Source organism: Oculina patagonica, chromosome 2, assembly GCF_052425735.1.
Source record: "Oculina patagonica isolate OP01 chromosome 2, crgOcupat, whole genome shotgun sequence".
NCBI lineage: Eukaryota > Metazoa > Cnidaria > Anthozoa > Scleractinia > Oculinidae > Oculina > Oculina patagonica.
The window spans coordinates 41,523,357-41,541,482 of record NC_135759.1 but is presented as its reverse complement, the minus strand read 5'-3'; the positions used below and the strand labels follow the sequence as shown (position 1 = coordinate 41,541,482).

The 18,126-nt window shown below is 38.9% G+C and overlaps 2 protein-coding genes across 2 annotated transcripts; one reads left to right on the top strand and one right to left on the bottom strand.

Moving 5' to 3' along the window:
• Positions 1 to 932: 932 nt before the first annotated feature.
• LOC144641332 (glycine betaine transporter 1-like) lies at positions 933 to 6,724 on the bottom strand. Its single transcript, XM_078500354.1, has 3 exons — positions 6,051 to 6,724; positions 4,006 to 4,060; positions 933 to 3,140 (listed from the first exon to the last, which is right to left on the bottom strand). Exons 1-3 carry the CDS (start codon positions 6,481 to 6,483, stop codon positions 1,358 to 1,360), a joined length of 2,271 nt encoding a protein of 756 aa, XP_078356480.1. The 5' UTR covers positions 6,484 to 6,724; the 3' UTR covers positions 933 to 1,357.
• Positions 6,725 to 11,638: 4,914 nt separating this feature from the next.
• Positions 11,639 to 12,142, top strand: LOC144642376 (uncharacterized). Its single transcript, XM_078501340.1, has one exon. The coding sequence runs from the start codon at positions 11,639 to 11,641 to the stop codon at positions 12,140 to 12,142; it is 504 nt and encodes a 167-aa protein (XP_078357466.1).
• Positions 12,143 to 18,126: the final 5,984 nt, after the last annotated feature.

The following is an 18,126-nucleotide window of genomic DNA, read 5'->3' as shown; positions in this document are numbered from 1 at the left end:
CGCACGTGCGAAAATACTTTTCGCATTCTCATTGGTTGTTCGCTTGTAAACTTTAGACTAACCCATGAACCTTGCTTGGGTAAAACTTTAGTTAGTCTGTATTGTTTTGGATCACCGAAGCGCAAATTTTGTAACTAAGTTAGAGTGAACAGAGAGGCGGTCACATTACCGAAATAGCTAACTATAGTTGTCCCGTCTTAACTATAGTTAGTAGCCTAGATGTGACCGCAGCCAATGCTGTGAGCCGAAGTAAGAAGAATTGTCGTTGGAAACTATCTGTTCATCGACGTTTACAGTTCACTCGACATCGAGTACTACATCGGCATCGCTCTCTTCTTGAAACTGTTCCCTTCCCAGGATATATATAAATAATGTTTGTATAAAAACATAGCCGCATATATTTTCGCGCCAAATGTTGGTTTATCTTGAAATATTTTCGCGGTAAATCGGGGCAGGGGTTATTGTTTCTATATTTTCGCGCCAAATGGTGGGTTATTGTTGTATATTTTCGCGGCAATTGGGGTTGTTGTTTATGTTTTTTTGGGGGTTTTGCGGCAAAACGGCGTCATTGTCTATATCTTTTGGAGGCAAATGGGTGTCATTCTTGGTATATTTTCACGCCAAAACTCAAAAGTAGGTTATGTCTTAATAGTCGAATCTTATTGTAAAATATTTGCCTCCATGTAGCATGAGCCCTTTAATCTCTGTTCGGGTTACGAAATAATCAGCTCTGAATATTTAAAGGGCCTCTCCTTAGAAATTTGTGCTCCATATATTATTTTTTTTGTGTGACGTGGGACTATTTGTAAGTTTAATTTTCTTTTCATTAAAAACAGATATAGGGTAGGCTTCTTAAAAAACCGAAATTCTAAACAGGGGACTTATATATTTTTTTCACAAGGGTAGAGCTGATTGTCAATAATTTTGTTCTTCTATTGTAGTTTACCGCTTTATTGTTCAATAAATTGAGCTATTAATCATACACTGCTTAGTATTTATATTATATGGATCATGCATCGCTGATCTCTGTCTTAAATAGAGTGCATTTAAGAGTCTCTTTTTACATTTAACGTTCTAAAATAATTGCTATACATGCCTATCAAATTGATAGTCCTTTTTTACCTTACAAAAGTAACTTTGAATAAATTGAAATATTTACACCTAACTCAAGAAGGTATTAAAAAAGTTATACCTTAAACAAATTCTTTACAATCTTTTTCAATTCTTTAAATTGTTATTTATATTAATCCTTATAAAACTTAAATGTTGTTAAAACAATCAGAATAAACAGAATGAAGATCACAGTTACTTATAAGTTAAAGTCTCTAAAATATTGTTTTGCCAATGGCTCAAAGCATTACACGTTTGTATGTCTCTGATCTGGATCCACTAGCTTTTCCATCTCTCCAAGAGGAATGCAACACGAATCTGATTTATCGTATGACACACAGTGTCCAAGTTTCCCATTCTGAACAAGATGCTCTTCACTGTTTCTTACTCGATAGTTTTTCATGTGATGTTCCATCTGGTAGGCAGCAAATGGGTAGAGGACCATCACTGCAAAGAAATCTTCCACCATGTTTCCGTTGATTTCGTATTTTTCTCGTATTGAGATGCGTATCCCCGCGCCATAAGCAAAGAAACCAAATAGCACCGTCAATCCAACGTAGCTTACCCCAGAAACGATGCCGGAGAGTTCCAAAGCCAGCAGTGCGATCCAAGTGTAGAACGGTAGTGCAAGGATCAGCATGTGGGTCCACTTTCTTCCATTTGGCTTTTCCATCTCTCCAGCTGCAACTGACATGGAGTACCAGGGTGCAAAGATATTTAGGAAAACTTTACACACGCTCTCGGTAGTTGGCGTGCTTAAGACATCTAGAAGGCCAGTGGTGAATTGTGGACCATTGGGGTCAAGGTCTCCAGCTTCTATTTTTACCGCCCTCCACAGCGCCACGCACATGAAACAGAGCAGGATAGTGTACGGAACCCCAGACGCGATGGAAACTGTCTGCAAGGCACCGAGTGCTTTATCTCCTCCAACATAAAGGAGAGCAGTTGCGGTGGCACCTTCAGTAAGAGCCCAGAAGATACGCTGAAGGACAGGAGGTTTTGGATCGCCATTGGCTGAAAGGCAGTCTATCACGAGGGAACCACTGTCAGAGCTGGTGACAAAGTAAAGGACGATGCCGATTAAGGAGAGAATTGAAAGAAAAGTTCCAACCTCGCCATATTGACTCATCACGTCAAACCACATGTCATTCTTGCCACGGCAGGACAGCCGGAATAAACCATTAAGAGACTCGGTGGCAGTTCCTCCACCCATTGTTGAGTTGCAAGTGATGTTGGCAAGTGCTGCATTTCGTTCCATCTTCAGGCCTGCGCCTCCGAAAACACTGAACCAGAAGATTGAGAAGGCGACCGGTGCTGTGAGTGTTGCATTGATAAACTGTCTGATGGTTCTGCCTCTCGATATCTTGGCAATGAACATGCCCACGAAGGGAGACCAGGCGATCCACCAGCCCCAGTAGAATATGGTCCAGCCGTCCATCCATTCCGAGGCTTCCTTTTTATCGGGTGCGTTTCCAAGCTGGGCGAAAGCGTCGGTGTGGAAGCCAAGCTGAACGATTGTCTGCATGTAATAACCAGTGCTTTGGACGAGCAGGTTCAGCGTGAACCAAGGATCATCGAGGAAGAACACAAGCATCATGACAAACACACCTAAGGCGAAACAGATTTCGCTTAAGCGTCGGATGCCCATCTTCAGTCCGCTGATAACCGAGACGGTAGCACAGGCCGTAACGCACCAGATAATGATAATCTGATTTAAGGTGCTGACTTCTATGCTGCTTCTTAAGCGATGAACGCCAGCGTTTAGCTGCATTACGCCCAGTCCCAAGCTCGTGCAAACGCCAAACATGGTGCAAACCACGGAGAGGATGTCGATGGCGTCTCCCATCCATCCATAAATCTTGTCGCCAATGAGGGGATACATGCAGGAGCGCATTGTCATGGGAAGGCCTTGCCTGTAACCAACAAAGGCCAGAAGAAGACCAACCACAACATACACGATCCATCCGTGAATTCCCCAGTGGAATAAAGTTAGGTTCATGGAGTCCTGGGCGCGTTGATTATCATTATACCTATGGAGAGGAGAGAAGGTGCCTAAGTTGAGTTTTAGAAATTCCCATCCATATAATGTGAATCACTCTTATACATCTGCATTATCAGGGAAATTAAAGATGATTTCCAGTCCGTACTGCGCATACTCAGGGGTTGTTTTCATTTTTGTTTTGAATTCGTTGAAACGTTACACTTCGGTGATAGCGTACATGAAGTTTTTAGTTCCATACGGATCGTTTCGTTCAAGAATATACGATGAGCTAAAACGTCCGTTTGAATACGTCGAACTTCTTTCTCGTATTATTGTTTTGGAGGATATCTGGCGTTAATAATGAAGAAAAAGGTAAGTTTTGTTCGGAATTTTTATTTTTGCTAGTAAACATTCTTCTGTTTGTGAGACTCACAAACATTGCAGGCGGAGATTGCGCAGTACGGACTGGAAATCATCTTTAACGTTGTAATCAATTAAGAACAAATCATATATTAGTTCGCCCACGAAACATTGTATTTCTAACTATATTTTCTTTGACAGACAGGCGGACAGACAGTTTATTTCAACACGGAAACTTTTCAATTACATTGAATTGGATTCCAAAAAATCGTGCTAGAAAAGTTTATGGTCATTTAAATTTGAATTATTTTAATACTGCCGAGTAAGGGTGTTTGTTACTATAATTGTGTGCGGTGTAAGACTACTTTATTTACCGTATGGTTATGATTGATGATTTCGTCAATTAATTCAAAGACGTTAAATCATTTAAACAACTAAAAACATCTAAAAATATCAAAAGTTGTTCTGCACTCTACACTTGCTGCAAAGTATAGGCCGTAAATGTAGCAACTATGACAAGGAAATTTAGCCAAATTAAATTATATTTTACATACCTGCCATAATATCTGTTTCCGTTGTGACCAGGTGCGTAATGCCAGACCGGTTCAGCTACAACACAAGAAAAACGGCCCGGTTAGAATAAATAAAGTGAATAAGCCACAATTAACAAGAATTCTGACAAGACGGGATTTATAGGGCCTGGGATACTAACTGAGAAAAATAAGCGTTGTACTGCACCCATAACTTTAAGAGAAAAGAAGAGCAACTTGAGTATTCGACAGTTTTTTTAGTCCAGAGCCGGACTTATTATTACTCATTTCTTACTCGCGGCAGTCACCAATGCCGAAAAATAAGTATGTTTATGCAATTCGTAATTCTCCAAAGTGGCATTTATAGAATGTTTGTAGAAGAGAAAGGAGAATTGAAATGTTATTATTTTCGCGCTTGAGTGGTGAGAGGGTAATTTATTATGTAAATTTTTATTGACTTTCGATCGGTCTTGTACGAATCAGCAATCTAAATGAAATGTCGTTCAGAAGTGCAACTAAACGAGTGATATTTCCAAAAATGCTATAATACAAAAAAGGCGCCGGGGGATGTACATGAATGGTGGTATTTGGACATTCTTAAAATATTAATAGCGATATTTATATGATGAATGCTTCATCAAGAATCAAATGAATGAACGCTATTTAGCGAAAGTGCGCCAAAAATGTAATTACAGTGAGTGCTATTTGCAATGTTCAGGTCTCAATACAAGGTAACAGAATGAGTAAATATTTAATTCACACTTTTCATTCTTTGTATTGACATGTCAAATTTTTAGCGTAGCTACAGTAGGTCACATGTTTACTATCTGCTTGCCTGATCTCGCGAAGTTGCTTTATTTGTCTCAAGTCACCAGAAATTGTTATTCACTGGTTGAGCAAATCAACTTGATTGGAAAATGGAAAAATTTTCATTCAGTTAAAGGGAGCCATTAGTCAGATTAGTTTGCTGCTGTTTTGTCTGTCTGAAAGGAACTTATTTTACACTAATTTTAATAAAGGTTAATAAAGGGACTTTGTACTCTTCGTGAATATTGAACGGAATGAAGTCGAAACTGAAACAAGCACGGAAATGGTTAAATACGTAACTAGAATTTGACAAAACACGAAAATGAAAAGTGTGTATCGATGTTTATAATTGAACGCTGCTCTTGTTTCGGCTCTGTGAGGCCATCCGGTTGAAAACTTGTTCGACTGCCAAATTTATTATTTATGTTTTAGCACCTGATTTGCACGAGGACTATGTCTTCTAGTTAATAATTTCACAGAACTAAAAAAACTTCAATTTTCATCCGTATACGTTTCCGTTCTGAAGACATGTTCAGAGGAAATTGTCTAAAATAATTTCACAATTGAAATTTCAAGATGTGTTTCCCTTCCACATGCGCTCAAACAATACGATGAGATCAAAGTCTGCTTTGTGAAGCGAATGTCTCTCTGTGTCATAAAAAAACGACAACAATTTCGTTACAAAATGTAAAATACCGCTCTGAAACTAGCAAGGAGGGTTATCTTTGCCAGATTCAATTTTATTTTATTTTAATCTCAAGCGAAAATGAAATAAACTTTCCCACGTGGCTCCTAGTAAAATCACTAAAAGCTTTAATATTTGCATAAAAAGCGCGGTTTTCATTGATGACCGGTAATATTATTCATTCACCTGACGCTTGAAGGGCGGGTACTCATGCGTGACGCCATCATAGTAATTTTACTTTTACGTGTGGGAAGTGTAATATCACCGGAGGAAAGTAGTTTTACTCGCCAGTAGTTTTACTGAGCATGTGTAACTGAAAATTTCGATTTTTTTACAAAAAATTTCAAAAATTGTCAAAAATATTATCTAAGCGGATAAACCATTTGTTTTTATCACAACTTTTTCGAAAAATATTCGGGTTTTGTCTGCCACTCTTGTGTTCTACTCCGAAATTTATTGTATCTCATTAGCCGATCAACCGGTTTCGCTCGATTTTAACGTATTTCTTAAAATACTACATAGAATTTATTTTCTGCCTAAATGTGTATGCTAGAAGTAATGTATGGGGCCAACGTACCTACTCCGAAGTAAAATAAGCCGATCCCTATGCCAGCGGCAAACAGCATGGTGAAGTAGGACACGTCTTTGAATTCAGGTTTTTCATCCGGTTTTCCCAGTTTCATGTTGCCGTATTTGGAAAAGTACAGGGCGATGATAAACACGGCCCAGGCGTCTTGGGTGCCAATGTACATCCAGGTAAAGGTACGAGTGATCCACGTCTTCCACTCTGCCATCTGAGAACTCGCTTTTTCTGGATCGGTCATACACCAAGCGACAAAGCCCCAAATAATCACTGCCGAGACGAAGGACACCACTGGATTCAAGCGAATATTTATTCCAAGACTGGAGCTGCCCATCTTGCACCATTTCCAGTTGACGCGAAACCATCGACATCTATTCGCGGCATCTTCTTGTACACTGCTAGCACTGCTAGTACTGCTAGTATCCATTTTAGTTCACCGGTTCGTTTTCGACTGTATCACGTCTCTGGTAAAACTACCGGCCTTCGTTTCTTTTACCGCGCTTTTATGCAAGTAATTTATTCATATATTCGAAACCGATATAGCCATGACAGGTGGCGCTCTTCGGCCGCGCGCAGGTGACACCCACGAATCGACCGCGATGCATTGTCGTTTCATGTGTGATTTGCCTTTGCCGTAATTTTACTAGCGAAGAGAAAGATCGAGGACCTGTCCAATTTTTTTTTCTTTTTTTTTCCTTTCTCCCCTCCCTCCTTTCCCTTTTATTTTTTCCTCCTTTTTTTTTTTCCCCTGGCGCGCGTTTTAAAAAAAATGTTTTTTTTAAAAAAAAAAAAAAAAAAGAAAATAACACACAAAGGCATCCCCGAACACGGGAGAGGCAGGTTGACCGGGCCTCCGAGCGAAACATTATATCACTAGAAGTGTGATCTTTAATCTTCTGCCGCCTAAATTATTTTATGTTAACACTCAGTGAACATAGTTATGCCACGTTTTAGGTTTACACATATTAAAATCTTCCTGCGGCAAACGCAGAATCGATAATCTGAAGCAGAAAATATCGTAATCCTTTCGATCCTTACAGTGAGGATCAATATCTTTTTTCTTCTTTCGACTTAAATATAAAGTCAGGCGAACAGCTGATGAGAATAAAGAGTTTGGTCAACACTTGAAAATTGTTTTAATATTTATAAATTTTTCGACAAACTAGAACCATTCACATTGTGTTAAGCCGGTTTTGAAATGGAAACTTTTTTCACATTTCCTTCAGCGTTGAAAGATTCAGATATTTCCGTTGCTGTGACATTTCTATTTTGGTCTATTTTAGTTTCACAATTAGGGATTAACTGAGGCCGCTTTGTGAATTGAAAGAAGTATTATAACTCGTAGCTTAGTTTTAAAACTGTCTGATCTAATTTGCACTATTTTTCTCCGGCCGCAAGTAATCATTGGCGATGCCTCAATGCATTTTTCTTCCTATCAAATTTTTTTTTGTCAAGTTGTCGTTCAGATTAAAAGAAATTTGTAATGACTAATTATATTGAGTAAACAATAATATTGATCACCGCTAAAAACAATGACAATCTCCATTCATGCGTGCTCAGCTGATTTGCATTTCACGGTTCCAACGAGCAAAGGCGGGAAATTTATGAACGTTTTTAGCTGATCAAATCTTATGCCCTCGTGCTCGAGTTTCTTTTATGGATGCTTCAAAGGAAGTAATTGTCAAAGAGTATGACAACTGAGTGCTTTAAGACGTTTATGGTAGTCATGGGAATAGTTTTAACCTATCAACGAAGAGAACGTTTTAAAAGAGATCCTGTTGAATAAGCAATCAAATAAAATTTCCGCCATTTTTGCGCGTCCAAATATAGTTATTGTGACGTCAGTGATTGTTTTGACTTCCTCCCACGTACGTTGAACTGTTTTGAGCCAAGTGGGCGAAGGCTGACAGCTTTCACTTTTCTGCTAAGCGCATAAATTTCCCGGATAAATTTCGTCGTTAGGGAAGAGTTTAGAGCTGAATGCAGCCGTGGCAGTCAATGTATAACACAGTTAAAGAAACAAGGGTAATACAAAATGATACACAAAAAATATGGTGCGGTTGAAACGGCATTTGTGGGAACAAATTCACCGCAACCATACCCGGGCAACCATATCAGTTCTCGAACCCTCGATATCTCGAACCTCACAAAAACCCAAACCAAATAAAGCCGCTTACCTTGGATTTGTTTCACTCAGTGACTGCAATTTTACCTCCGCCCCCCGATTTCTCGCACTAACTTTCACTTCCCTTGATGGTTCGAGACTGATCGGTATTCTGAATGTATGAAACGAGAAAGCGAAAAAACTTGTAAGGAAAGAAAGAGCTGTCGCTCAAACATGGCAGAATATATTTTGTTTTCGATACATACTTTGATTTAAAATATACCTAGAAGAATATTCTTTTTTAAAAAGTTACACCATCAGTCGGCTATGGCCGTAGTTTTTTGACACGTTAGTAAATTACCAGGGCAGAAAGCGGCTGAACCTGCTAAACTGGCCTGATTTCACCGTTTGTTTTTTCATCCCCTCGACTTAAGCCGATAAGACTTCGCGCGTATGCATTCAGTAGTAATGGGTTGGTTTGTAAATATTTAACTTGATATGTACTTTGCGGGGTACTTTGTTTTGATTCCATCTGCATTACTCTCTGCTAGTGATATGCAAATTTTATTATGTTTTTCCACTGAGCCTGATAATCTCGCGGTCTTCACGTGAATAGTGAGTCCAGCTGTAGTTTGAAGGGCTTTATTGTTTTTCTTTCATTGTTTTCGAAGCAAATAAAACCACTGTGGCACGTGCGTGTCTTTGATTAAGTTGTAAGATGAACACAGAGCCACTTAAAAAAACTTGGGTTAGACGAACCTAATTTAACTGATGAGCAAAAACAACCAGCGTTTACGACCCCAAGGTAGTTTTGCTCCAATTTGAAGCCCTGTACTCTATACTCCAGTATAGTATGTTGTATTCCAATGCGTTTCCTGCGAGAAGAAGATAAAATAATTTTCATAACAATTTTCTCGCTCACGGGGTGGTAAGTGCAACAAAATAACCAGTCAAAGGCTTATGCACAGTCCTAACCGCGCGTCTGTGCTTCATGTAAAAATGGCGGTCCTTTCGTGACTCTCACATTGGCTGTGTTCATACTCGGAGCCCGCGCCCGGTGACCGAGTACGATTCTCACTGGGCACCCTTGTAAGTCCTGTGAACAAAATATTTTTTTTCAATCACCCACGCCAGAATTCGAGCACGGTACCCATGCGCATGCCCTAGCTCGATCGGGCACCGACGGTCAGTTGAATACTTTGGTTTCCAGTGTCCCAACACGACGCTATATTCTTTTGCCGGTGCCCAGCTCAGGTACCAGTGCTCGGACACCAAGTGTGATCACGGCCTCAGTAGCTTTATAGCCGAAACAGGGCCTTGCTTATCAACGAGCTATAAAGAAATAACCACAAGAGTTTGAAATATGCAGCCCTCTCGGCAAGCACGAAGTTCACACCAGTTACAGACAAAATGCCCAGTATGGAAAATACACCGTAACTGCCAGCTTTCCCAATCAATTTTATCAGCCACATGCACTCTTTTTTCCTCAAGTTCAAAGATTGCGAATATTTAAGCCATCAAATGTAAGAAAATATTTAACATCGGGCGATACCCCAAATACAAATCAGCGACAAAAATATTGTATGTCTTGTTTGCCTGCAGGCCAAATTAATAAAACATATTTAGGGCAGACAGGTTTTGCATGTCTTGTTTCGAGTTCGCGTCTAGTCTAAAATAGTGTAATTTTCAAAGCAGCTATGTGGTTTGTTATAATATTGAAGACTGAACAAGCCGGTTTTCCATTAAGATCCTTTGAAAACTTCACTGCTGGCAAAATTAGGGGTGTTTACAGGATACCGAAATGTCTTTCACACCGGTATCGGTTCATCCCGGTTCCTTCTTGTGACTCTCTGTATCCGTTTACATAATACCAGCACAAATGTGTGAGAGCGAGTCAAACCGGCGCGAGGAACCTCCAGTCGCCGTACCGGGTCGTGATTTTCGTTCCGGTACGAAACCTCGCACCAGTATCATGTAAACGATGACCTACCACTTGTTTCTTATTATGTACATTAATTGTCAGGAGATAACGGTAAATAAAAATGGTTCAGCGATGGATAAGTTCAGCTTTCCTCTTTTCGTAGAGTAATAAATTGCGCTACTAATATAATTTTATATCCGACGGAGCCGGGCTCCTTAAGTCTGTTTTACCCGTGCTCTGACTACCTCTTAGCAGTAAGAACTTGACAGGAATGAAATTTTGGTTTTGCTGGGCCGAGCCATGCAAAGTCTAGCCAGCAAACAGGCCCTCAAAGCAGGCCCACGTTTTGGAATACACGTGAAATACACGTCGAATGGCGCTTCCGCCCCAGACTTCTCCTCGCCGGCTAGCTTCGCTCGTCGACTGGTACTCTCGGCCTTGCCACTAGCAGCTACTAGCGCGTGTATCCCGCTGTCAAACGACAGAAATATGCAAAAAAAAAAAGCCAAGAAAAAAGTATGTCAAAGATCTGATAAGGTTTTTGAAAAAATTTGGAGACAATACGCGAACGGTACGCTAGTCGTTCATACATTGTCTCTAATTATTTTCACCCACGTAAACGCACGCAAAAAATCACCCGTCAGTGGAAATCCACCTTTACTCAAAACAAGTTTTACGTGTTTGAAATAGCAGTTTGCTTAGGTAATACTTGTCGGCGCCATTTGCCAAAGCACTTTGATTTGGATGCGGAACATTGGAGATCATTTTAAAAGTAAAAACACTCGTTTACCTGAGAAAATGAGAAAATGTTTACACCCAGCAACTTTTTTTTATCTATCCTTGCTCACACTAACACTTCAATATGAACGAAAATCCCAGAAATAGAAAGAAAAGCTTCCTGAGGCGTTTGACCGCGGTGAAGTGGATCCCAAACGTGGGTCTGCTCGCAGCCTATGCAACGTCTGTTCGATGTCTCAAAGAATCGCAATGATCGAAGTGAACCAACCCCTTATGATCCAGTCCTTCCGCACTGTTGGCGGGCGGCCTTTAATCAATTACCCATAGATTGAAATAATGCACCTGATTACATTTATTTGGACTTTATACGGTACGTTAAGGATACCAAATGGGTTGTTTACAGCGACAAAAGGTATTTGAAAAGAGAAAAAGGGAGACGTTTTGGCTTTATTGTTTCAGCTGAAAATAAAAGTGTAAGAATCAAACTCCTTATGGGATCCATTTATGACCTATAAACCACTCAGAACGACATACACTAGGTTTGTTAGGTGATTTGCCATTATATAAAACACATTTCACCACAATTAAATGAACTAATTTTACTGTATATGTTTTGAACTTTATATAGCACCTTGTGGCTATCCATATTATTAACAACCATGGTTAAAACATAAACAACGTGATTGTCGGCGCGAAGTGAGACAGCTTTGTGGCACTCCTAAAGCAACTAGGCGTGACCTGAAAAACATCTTCCCTCTGGATTTGGTCTACGGCGACAATGTTCTAAGCGAAAAGATAAACGAGGCTTTTGTTAGCGTGATGCAAGGGTATGAAACTTGGTCAGAGAATGTCCTGGTAGTCTCGGAGGATAACGAGCCTTTAACTGTCACAGAATCAACTGTCGCAAGAAGATTGAGGGAGGTGAGCACTTCACGTGCTGGGGGACCAGACAATCTTCCAAACTGGGTATTGAAAGAATATTCAGATATCCTCGCCTCTCCGATCGCCGATATTTTAAACACCTCTTTCCTGGAGTGCAAAGTTCCACGTGTGTGGAAACTTGCTGATATCCCACCGCTACCCAAGGCCCCTACGATCTGCGATTTCACTCTATCAAAGGTTGCTGAGGGCATTGTTATCGAAAAGGAACTGAAACCAGCAATATTGTCATCTGTTGACCCTGGTCAATTTGGTTTCATTCCAGGATCTTCCACTACCTTCGCTCTCATATCGATGCTCCACCACTGGCTGTGCGCTACGGACGGTAATGGCTCAACTGTTAGAACTGTTCTCCTAGACTATAGGAAAGCATTTGATTGGTAGATCACCACTTGCTGATAACCAAACTGTTCAGCCTTAGGGTTAAGCCAACTACCGTCAACTGGATAGGCAACAAAGGGTCAAACTTAACAACAGTTGCTATAATAATAATAATAATAATAATAATAATAATAATAATAATAATAATAATAATAATAATAATAATAATAATAATAAAAGATTTATATAGCGCCATATCCATGGCTCATGGCGCTTTACAGTAAAAATATTATTAAAAAAAAATGAAATTTACTTACGGACCTTTAACTTTCTTTACGCACTGAAAACAGTCCTTACGCGCCTTGGATATAATTCACCACTTTCTAATAAGAGAAACGCTAAAGAAGTGATAAAACATCGATCAGAGTAGAATTAAATTTAAGATTAGACTGTCAATTAAGGTTTCTTGCATTGGCCTAGCCTCCGGCCGCGGTTTATCCTAAAAACCGATCCACCTCCCAGAATCTAAATTTTTCGCTTGTTTGCAAGTGAGAACACATCTTATCTTTCAAATAAAACAGTGCTTCGTTCAATTTATAGACACTATTACAAAAATCCATCTAATTGTTACCGTGAAGCTCGAACACATTTTCGGCTAGCAGCTTGCGAGCCGCCGAGCGATTTTCAGTCTGTCCCTCAGAGGTGGACTGGGCTCTGTTATACGTCGCTATTAACGGTCAGCGGGTTTACGTGTGTGCTTGAAATTGGCGTCCATTTTGAAAGTGACAATGATTCACAACTTGAACAACGGTCCACTTCGAAGTCTTCTCTCCTGTTGTTGTTGAGCTTAAATTATCGAAAACTTGTCCTAACAAACAATACAAGCCTTCGGACAAGAAAAAGGTTGAGATGGAATGTGTGGTGGAGGCGCACATCGTTCTATCCCTTCAGGTAATTCCATGACTTCGAGTCGACAAGAATTGCGCGCGCGAAACAGTGAGGAACAATTCAACACTAAGTATGATTAGATGAGTATGCATTCTCTTACATGTGTTGTATTAGTATAATTTTTACCTTTTCTATTCTGTCAATCCCTTTTAGAAGATATTTCTTTACACGTTAGAGCTGAGCAATAATTTTTACTTGTCATGTTCGAATACCCAGGAGTTCATGACAAACAATTTATTGCAAACATTCACTCATAATTCACCCATTTACACATAACATTTGAAGTATGTTAGACTCTTTGTATCAAAACTGCAAACGTAATAAATAGTATTATACGTCCAGAGTTACATGCATGCGTTACTAAATACATTTTGTAAATCAATCACACTTTCAATATAATTTTGACCACCCTTGGATAACACTACTATCAACTAAAGCCATGGGTGAGAACTGTGGTTTGACTTCAAAATTATGGAATTTTTCAAGTACATATCCCACTTTCTCCCAGGTTTTAAACGGTCTGGTAAATTTAAATCAAACAATAATTTAATCAAACTGAATTCTTTTGAAATCTTGCTTGATCATCAAACACCTGGCATAGTCAAGATTATTGCTGGGAGCTGGGTAGATAGGAATACTGTACATTGTTTGTTTGTTGTATGAATCTTAAGGTCTCCACACGTTGCTGCCATGTCTCAGGGACACATCGCAGCAACTTGTGGAAGCGACAAAATCATGTGTTGTTTACACTGAGGGGAAGTGGAGCCGGGACATGTTTGCAACCATAAACATGTAATCACTGATTACATATTTGGCATGTGTAACATGATCTTTAAAGCTGTTTTGTCCCTGCGACATGTTGAACAGAATTCAACACATTGAACTTCGTGCAACATGTCGCAGGGACAAACTGTTGCAGGAATTCCTGTTGCACATGCCAAAAATTATCAGCACACACAAGGGGATGTGTCACTACCACATGTCCCTGAGTATGTCCCCACTACAGTTATTTGTGTGTGTACACATTTTGATTTAATTGTTTCTGCTTCATGTCCTTACTTCATGTCCCCTGAGTGTGAACAACACATGAGTTTGTCACTGCTTCATGTTGTTGCAATATGCCCCTGCGTCTTGTCCTTGTGGAGACCTTTACCCTGAAAAGAATGAGTCAGTCAGAAAACTGTATGCATAATTAATGTATGGGGCTGTACGGAAATCTTGTCATGACCTTTCCTTTGCTAATACCCACCAATAGTAAATCAAATCTTAGCTACAATTTATATCCCTGTAAAGCCTGAGTCACTGATTAATTTTGGTTACTGTTGATTATCATCAGAAACATTTTTTGCCCTTTTTGAGGTTAGACAAATTCATGTACGCACAAAAAAGATTGATTTAAGTAATGAAACAAGAAAAGGTTGAGTGAGAAATCAAAAAGTTCAGTGAGATCGAGAGTCATAAATTGACTGATTTGTGAATAATAAGAAATTCACTTCAATTCTGACTCTTACTCTCTCAGAGTGCATTGTTTTTGCAATATAAAAATTGCAGTTTTCTTATTTCACACTTATTACACATGTGTCATGCGAGTCCAGTTCCTGATTACAACTTTTTGTTACTCACTAAAATCTTAAAGGACCCTTGTCAGCCACCCTTACTAGAATTTCGGTGTTATATTTTACTTTAGTTATGTGGAGCGTGTCTAAACAAAACAGATAACGGTGAAACTGCTAAAGGTAATTAAGCAAACTTCCAGTAATACAACTTACAGTATACACTGTATGTACAGCAGTGCAATAAGATCTCGCTTCATGATACAGTTTTCATAATTTCGATGGCACTGAAAGTGGCAGAGGCTGGCTAGGGTCCTTTAATAATAAAACATGCCACTCTGGTTACAATGCAAACATTAACCAACATTTTGAAATTGTTTCCACGCGCCTTCAAAAAATTGCTATTTTTAGCTGAAGTTTAATTTCTTTCCCCAAAGTAAGGTTACATCTTCCATTAAATATTCAAAGACAATGTTTTCATGGGTAAAGTTGCCTACCACTTTTTTCAGAACAGTTTAGACCAAAAATCTGCAAAACTCCTGTGACATAGTCCCTTAAATGAATGGGGAAAGTTCTTATAATATAGCAATAGAGTTGATGTTAATAATTGTCTCAAATACATGTAATCTGACACTGACTGAATTGTTATTTTTATTCCATTTAATAGAAATTGGAAAGGCATCACTCTGCATACAATACAGCATGTACATAACTGAAAGACATGATGACACCAAAAGAAATACACTGCAGCTATAGTTGCTATTGTAAGACTACTGTATCTTCATGGACTACATGAGTGGGAGGTCTCACTATCAACATCTCATGGTTTTGTCATTGCCCTTGCATGGCATTAGTCTAAGAAAATTATGTGACATGTTACCATGCAGCTACCATGGGAGAGGGCCTGTCTTACAAAAGCAAAAGCCTAACTTTAGCACACCCATGGGAACATTCTAATGCCATATGCAATGACAAAACCATGAGATGTTGATGGTGAGTCAGAGGCCTGTAGGAACATCACAACAGAGTAGACACCAATGTGGACATGGTTAGGAATTTCACCAAAAAATATTGTTTGTGCTTTTTACTTTTTACCTGTACAAAGCTTAAAATACATGTAAGTGGACACATCTCTAAGTAAATGTATTATTGCCAAAGGAAATGTATAATTGCTAATAAGATATATTTTACAGTACTGTAACAATAATTATTTTCTGTCACATACATGTAGGCACTTAAGGCAAACAACCTTATAAACAGTGGAAACAAAGAATACAAACTGAGCTTGAACAGTCGAGTTTTAAAAACCTGTTATTGTTTCCAAGTATTTTTTAGTATAAATTCACTGTTATTTATAATCAGTGATAAGTTAAAAAAAAATCAATCAAATCACGTGCATTGTAAAAAATTCCTACAAAAAATTCCTACATGACCGGCTAAACGTTAATTCTTGAAATAACAGAAATGTATGTTTTGTTTGAGTTTTGACAATAAAATAAATTGCAAGGTATTAAACATGTATTCCTGTTCTTGTTGGGGCTGGGTTAGTACTTGGGAGTCATATACGTAAATTATATCTCAGTTTACGGAAGCGTAAAATATCGTAAACGTCCTTAATAGGCTTTTTACGTTGCGCGTTAAGATACTGTAGCTCATTATGTAGATGTTGACAGAAACCTGCATTTATAAAAGTCGGGTTACCAAAAAGGAAATATTGCCGAATAATACAGAAAGGTACAAAGCCGTCAATGGGCTTTTAAATACTGACCATTTACGAAAGTTTAACAATGCGTAAAGATCGACTTTCTGATCGCCTTACAGTAGCCATAAAATTTCGTAAACAATCTCTTTACGATTTTTTACAACACACGTAAAGATACGTTTCGAGTCTCACTACGCACTCTTTACGCACTATGGTTTTCAATGCGTATAGACGTTCTTTACGAAAGTGTAAAGAAGTTCGTATAGATTCGTAAAGACGATCTTAACGCTTTCTATACGGCATCTTTACGGGATCGTAAATTTAAGATTTCATGCTGTGTAACTAACTTAACTAAGTGACTAACTAACTGTCTAACTGAACTATCTCTATTCCAGTTGGCTAAACGTTTTAACATTCCAGTTTGCCGCACCGATCGTTTTATGAAATCGTTTTTTGTTAGCCATGCGATGTATGAACGTTTTAATACAATTGTAATTAATTTTTAGAATTTTAAACCACTTTTATTGTAATTTATATATTGTACGTAATTCAGTCCTACGACTGTAATGTATGATGTTTTTAATAAACGAGTTTACCGAGTTTACTGAAGGTCATATAGACATTATGGTATACCGTAAAATTTTGCTTGTAAGCTCTGAAATTATACAACTACGTAAGGGGGGTTTGGATGGGCTTATAAACGGAGGGATTATTTCCGGGTGGCTTCAAGCGGAATGAAGGAACGTTTCGAAGTGAGCTACAGCAGCGTTTCATTGACTGGTTTTTAATTGAGCTTTAAAAACTCATAATACAGTCAATTCTCGTTTTGCGGACACCCCGCTTTTGCGGACACTCGCTATTACGGACAAAATCCTGATCCCTGGCGAATAAGGTTTGACTGGAAATGACTCCCGCTATTACGGACTCTCACTATAACGGACACTAAACGACGCCCCGAGCGCGTCCGCTATAACGAGAGTTGACTGTAAATCAAATTCATTTCAATATTTGGAATGATATTGAGAGAGGGGGGCTTATAACGTATTTTTCTGTCTATAGGTTGATGGGCCTGTAACCTGGGGGGGCTATAAGCTGGGGGAGGGGGGGCAGGCTAATAAGCGAAAGATTACGGTATAGCTAGAGAAAAAAAAAACATTTTCACTGAAATCTGATTAACGTATCCCTCGTCGTATTGCAGTTTATTTCTTGGTTAACACCGTAGGTAAGTTTGCTGACCGTGTAATTTGCTTACGATTTTAGATAGGACCTGCTAAACATTGCATGCATTTCCTACTGTAAAGTGTCAAAACGCTTCTTGTATTTTTCTGAAGACTAACGTAAGACTGACGTGCTGTTCGTTATCAAACAAATTGAAATGACGTAAACCCTTTTTTAACATACGATATTCAAAGCACCGGCATAACTGAGCAGAAACGAGAAGTTATGTAGCTGTTTCTCGTGATTCACGTTTGTGTATCGATGACGCCCTTTGTTTAAATTTGACCTCTTTAAATAATCACGAAACATGGAATGTCCCACTTAAACATAGTGAACTATAACGAAATGGTTTAATATTTCGTTTTCCAGAAACATGAAATACACGGATTTTCTCCCTTGATAATAGGAGGAATTGACCTTGACTCGTAAATAACGTTTTTATTCATTTTTTTTTTCATTCATTTAGAAAGGTTTAATAGCTCGCATAGTAATGTAAAATATGAGCGAAATTGCTAAAGAACAATCGACCTATGCTGTCATGGCATGTGGTTTCATTGTCATCTTTTTTCCAGGAAAGGTTTAACTGACTTTGTGCTCAACCCGTGTAAAGGACCAGTCTCCTTTTG

What these genes read in the sequence shown, in the direction of transcription:
- LOC144641332 (XM_078500354.1), bottom strand. Translation starts at nt 6,483, where the DNA reads ATGGATACTAGCAGTACTAGCAGTGCTAGCAGTGTACAAGAAGATGCC. An exon ending in CTTATTTTACTTCGGAGTAG is followed by an intron (nt 4,061 to 6,050) that starts GTACGTTGGCCC and finishes CTTGTGTTGTAG; the next exon opens with CTGAACCGGTCTGGCATTAC. An exon ending in GGAAACAGATATTATGGCAG is followed by an intron (nt 3,141 to 4,005) that starts GTATGTAAAATA and finishes TCCTCTCCATAG; the next exon opens with GTATAATGATAATCAACGCG.
- LOC144642376 (XM_078501340.1), top strand. Translation starts at nt 11,639, where the DNA reads ATGCAAGGGTATGAAACTTGGTCAGAGAATGTCCTGGTAGTCTCGGAG.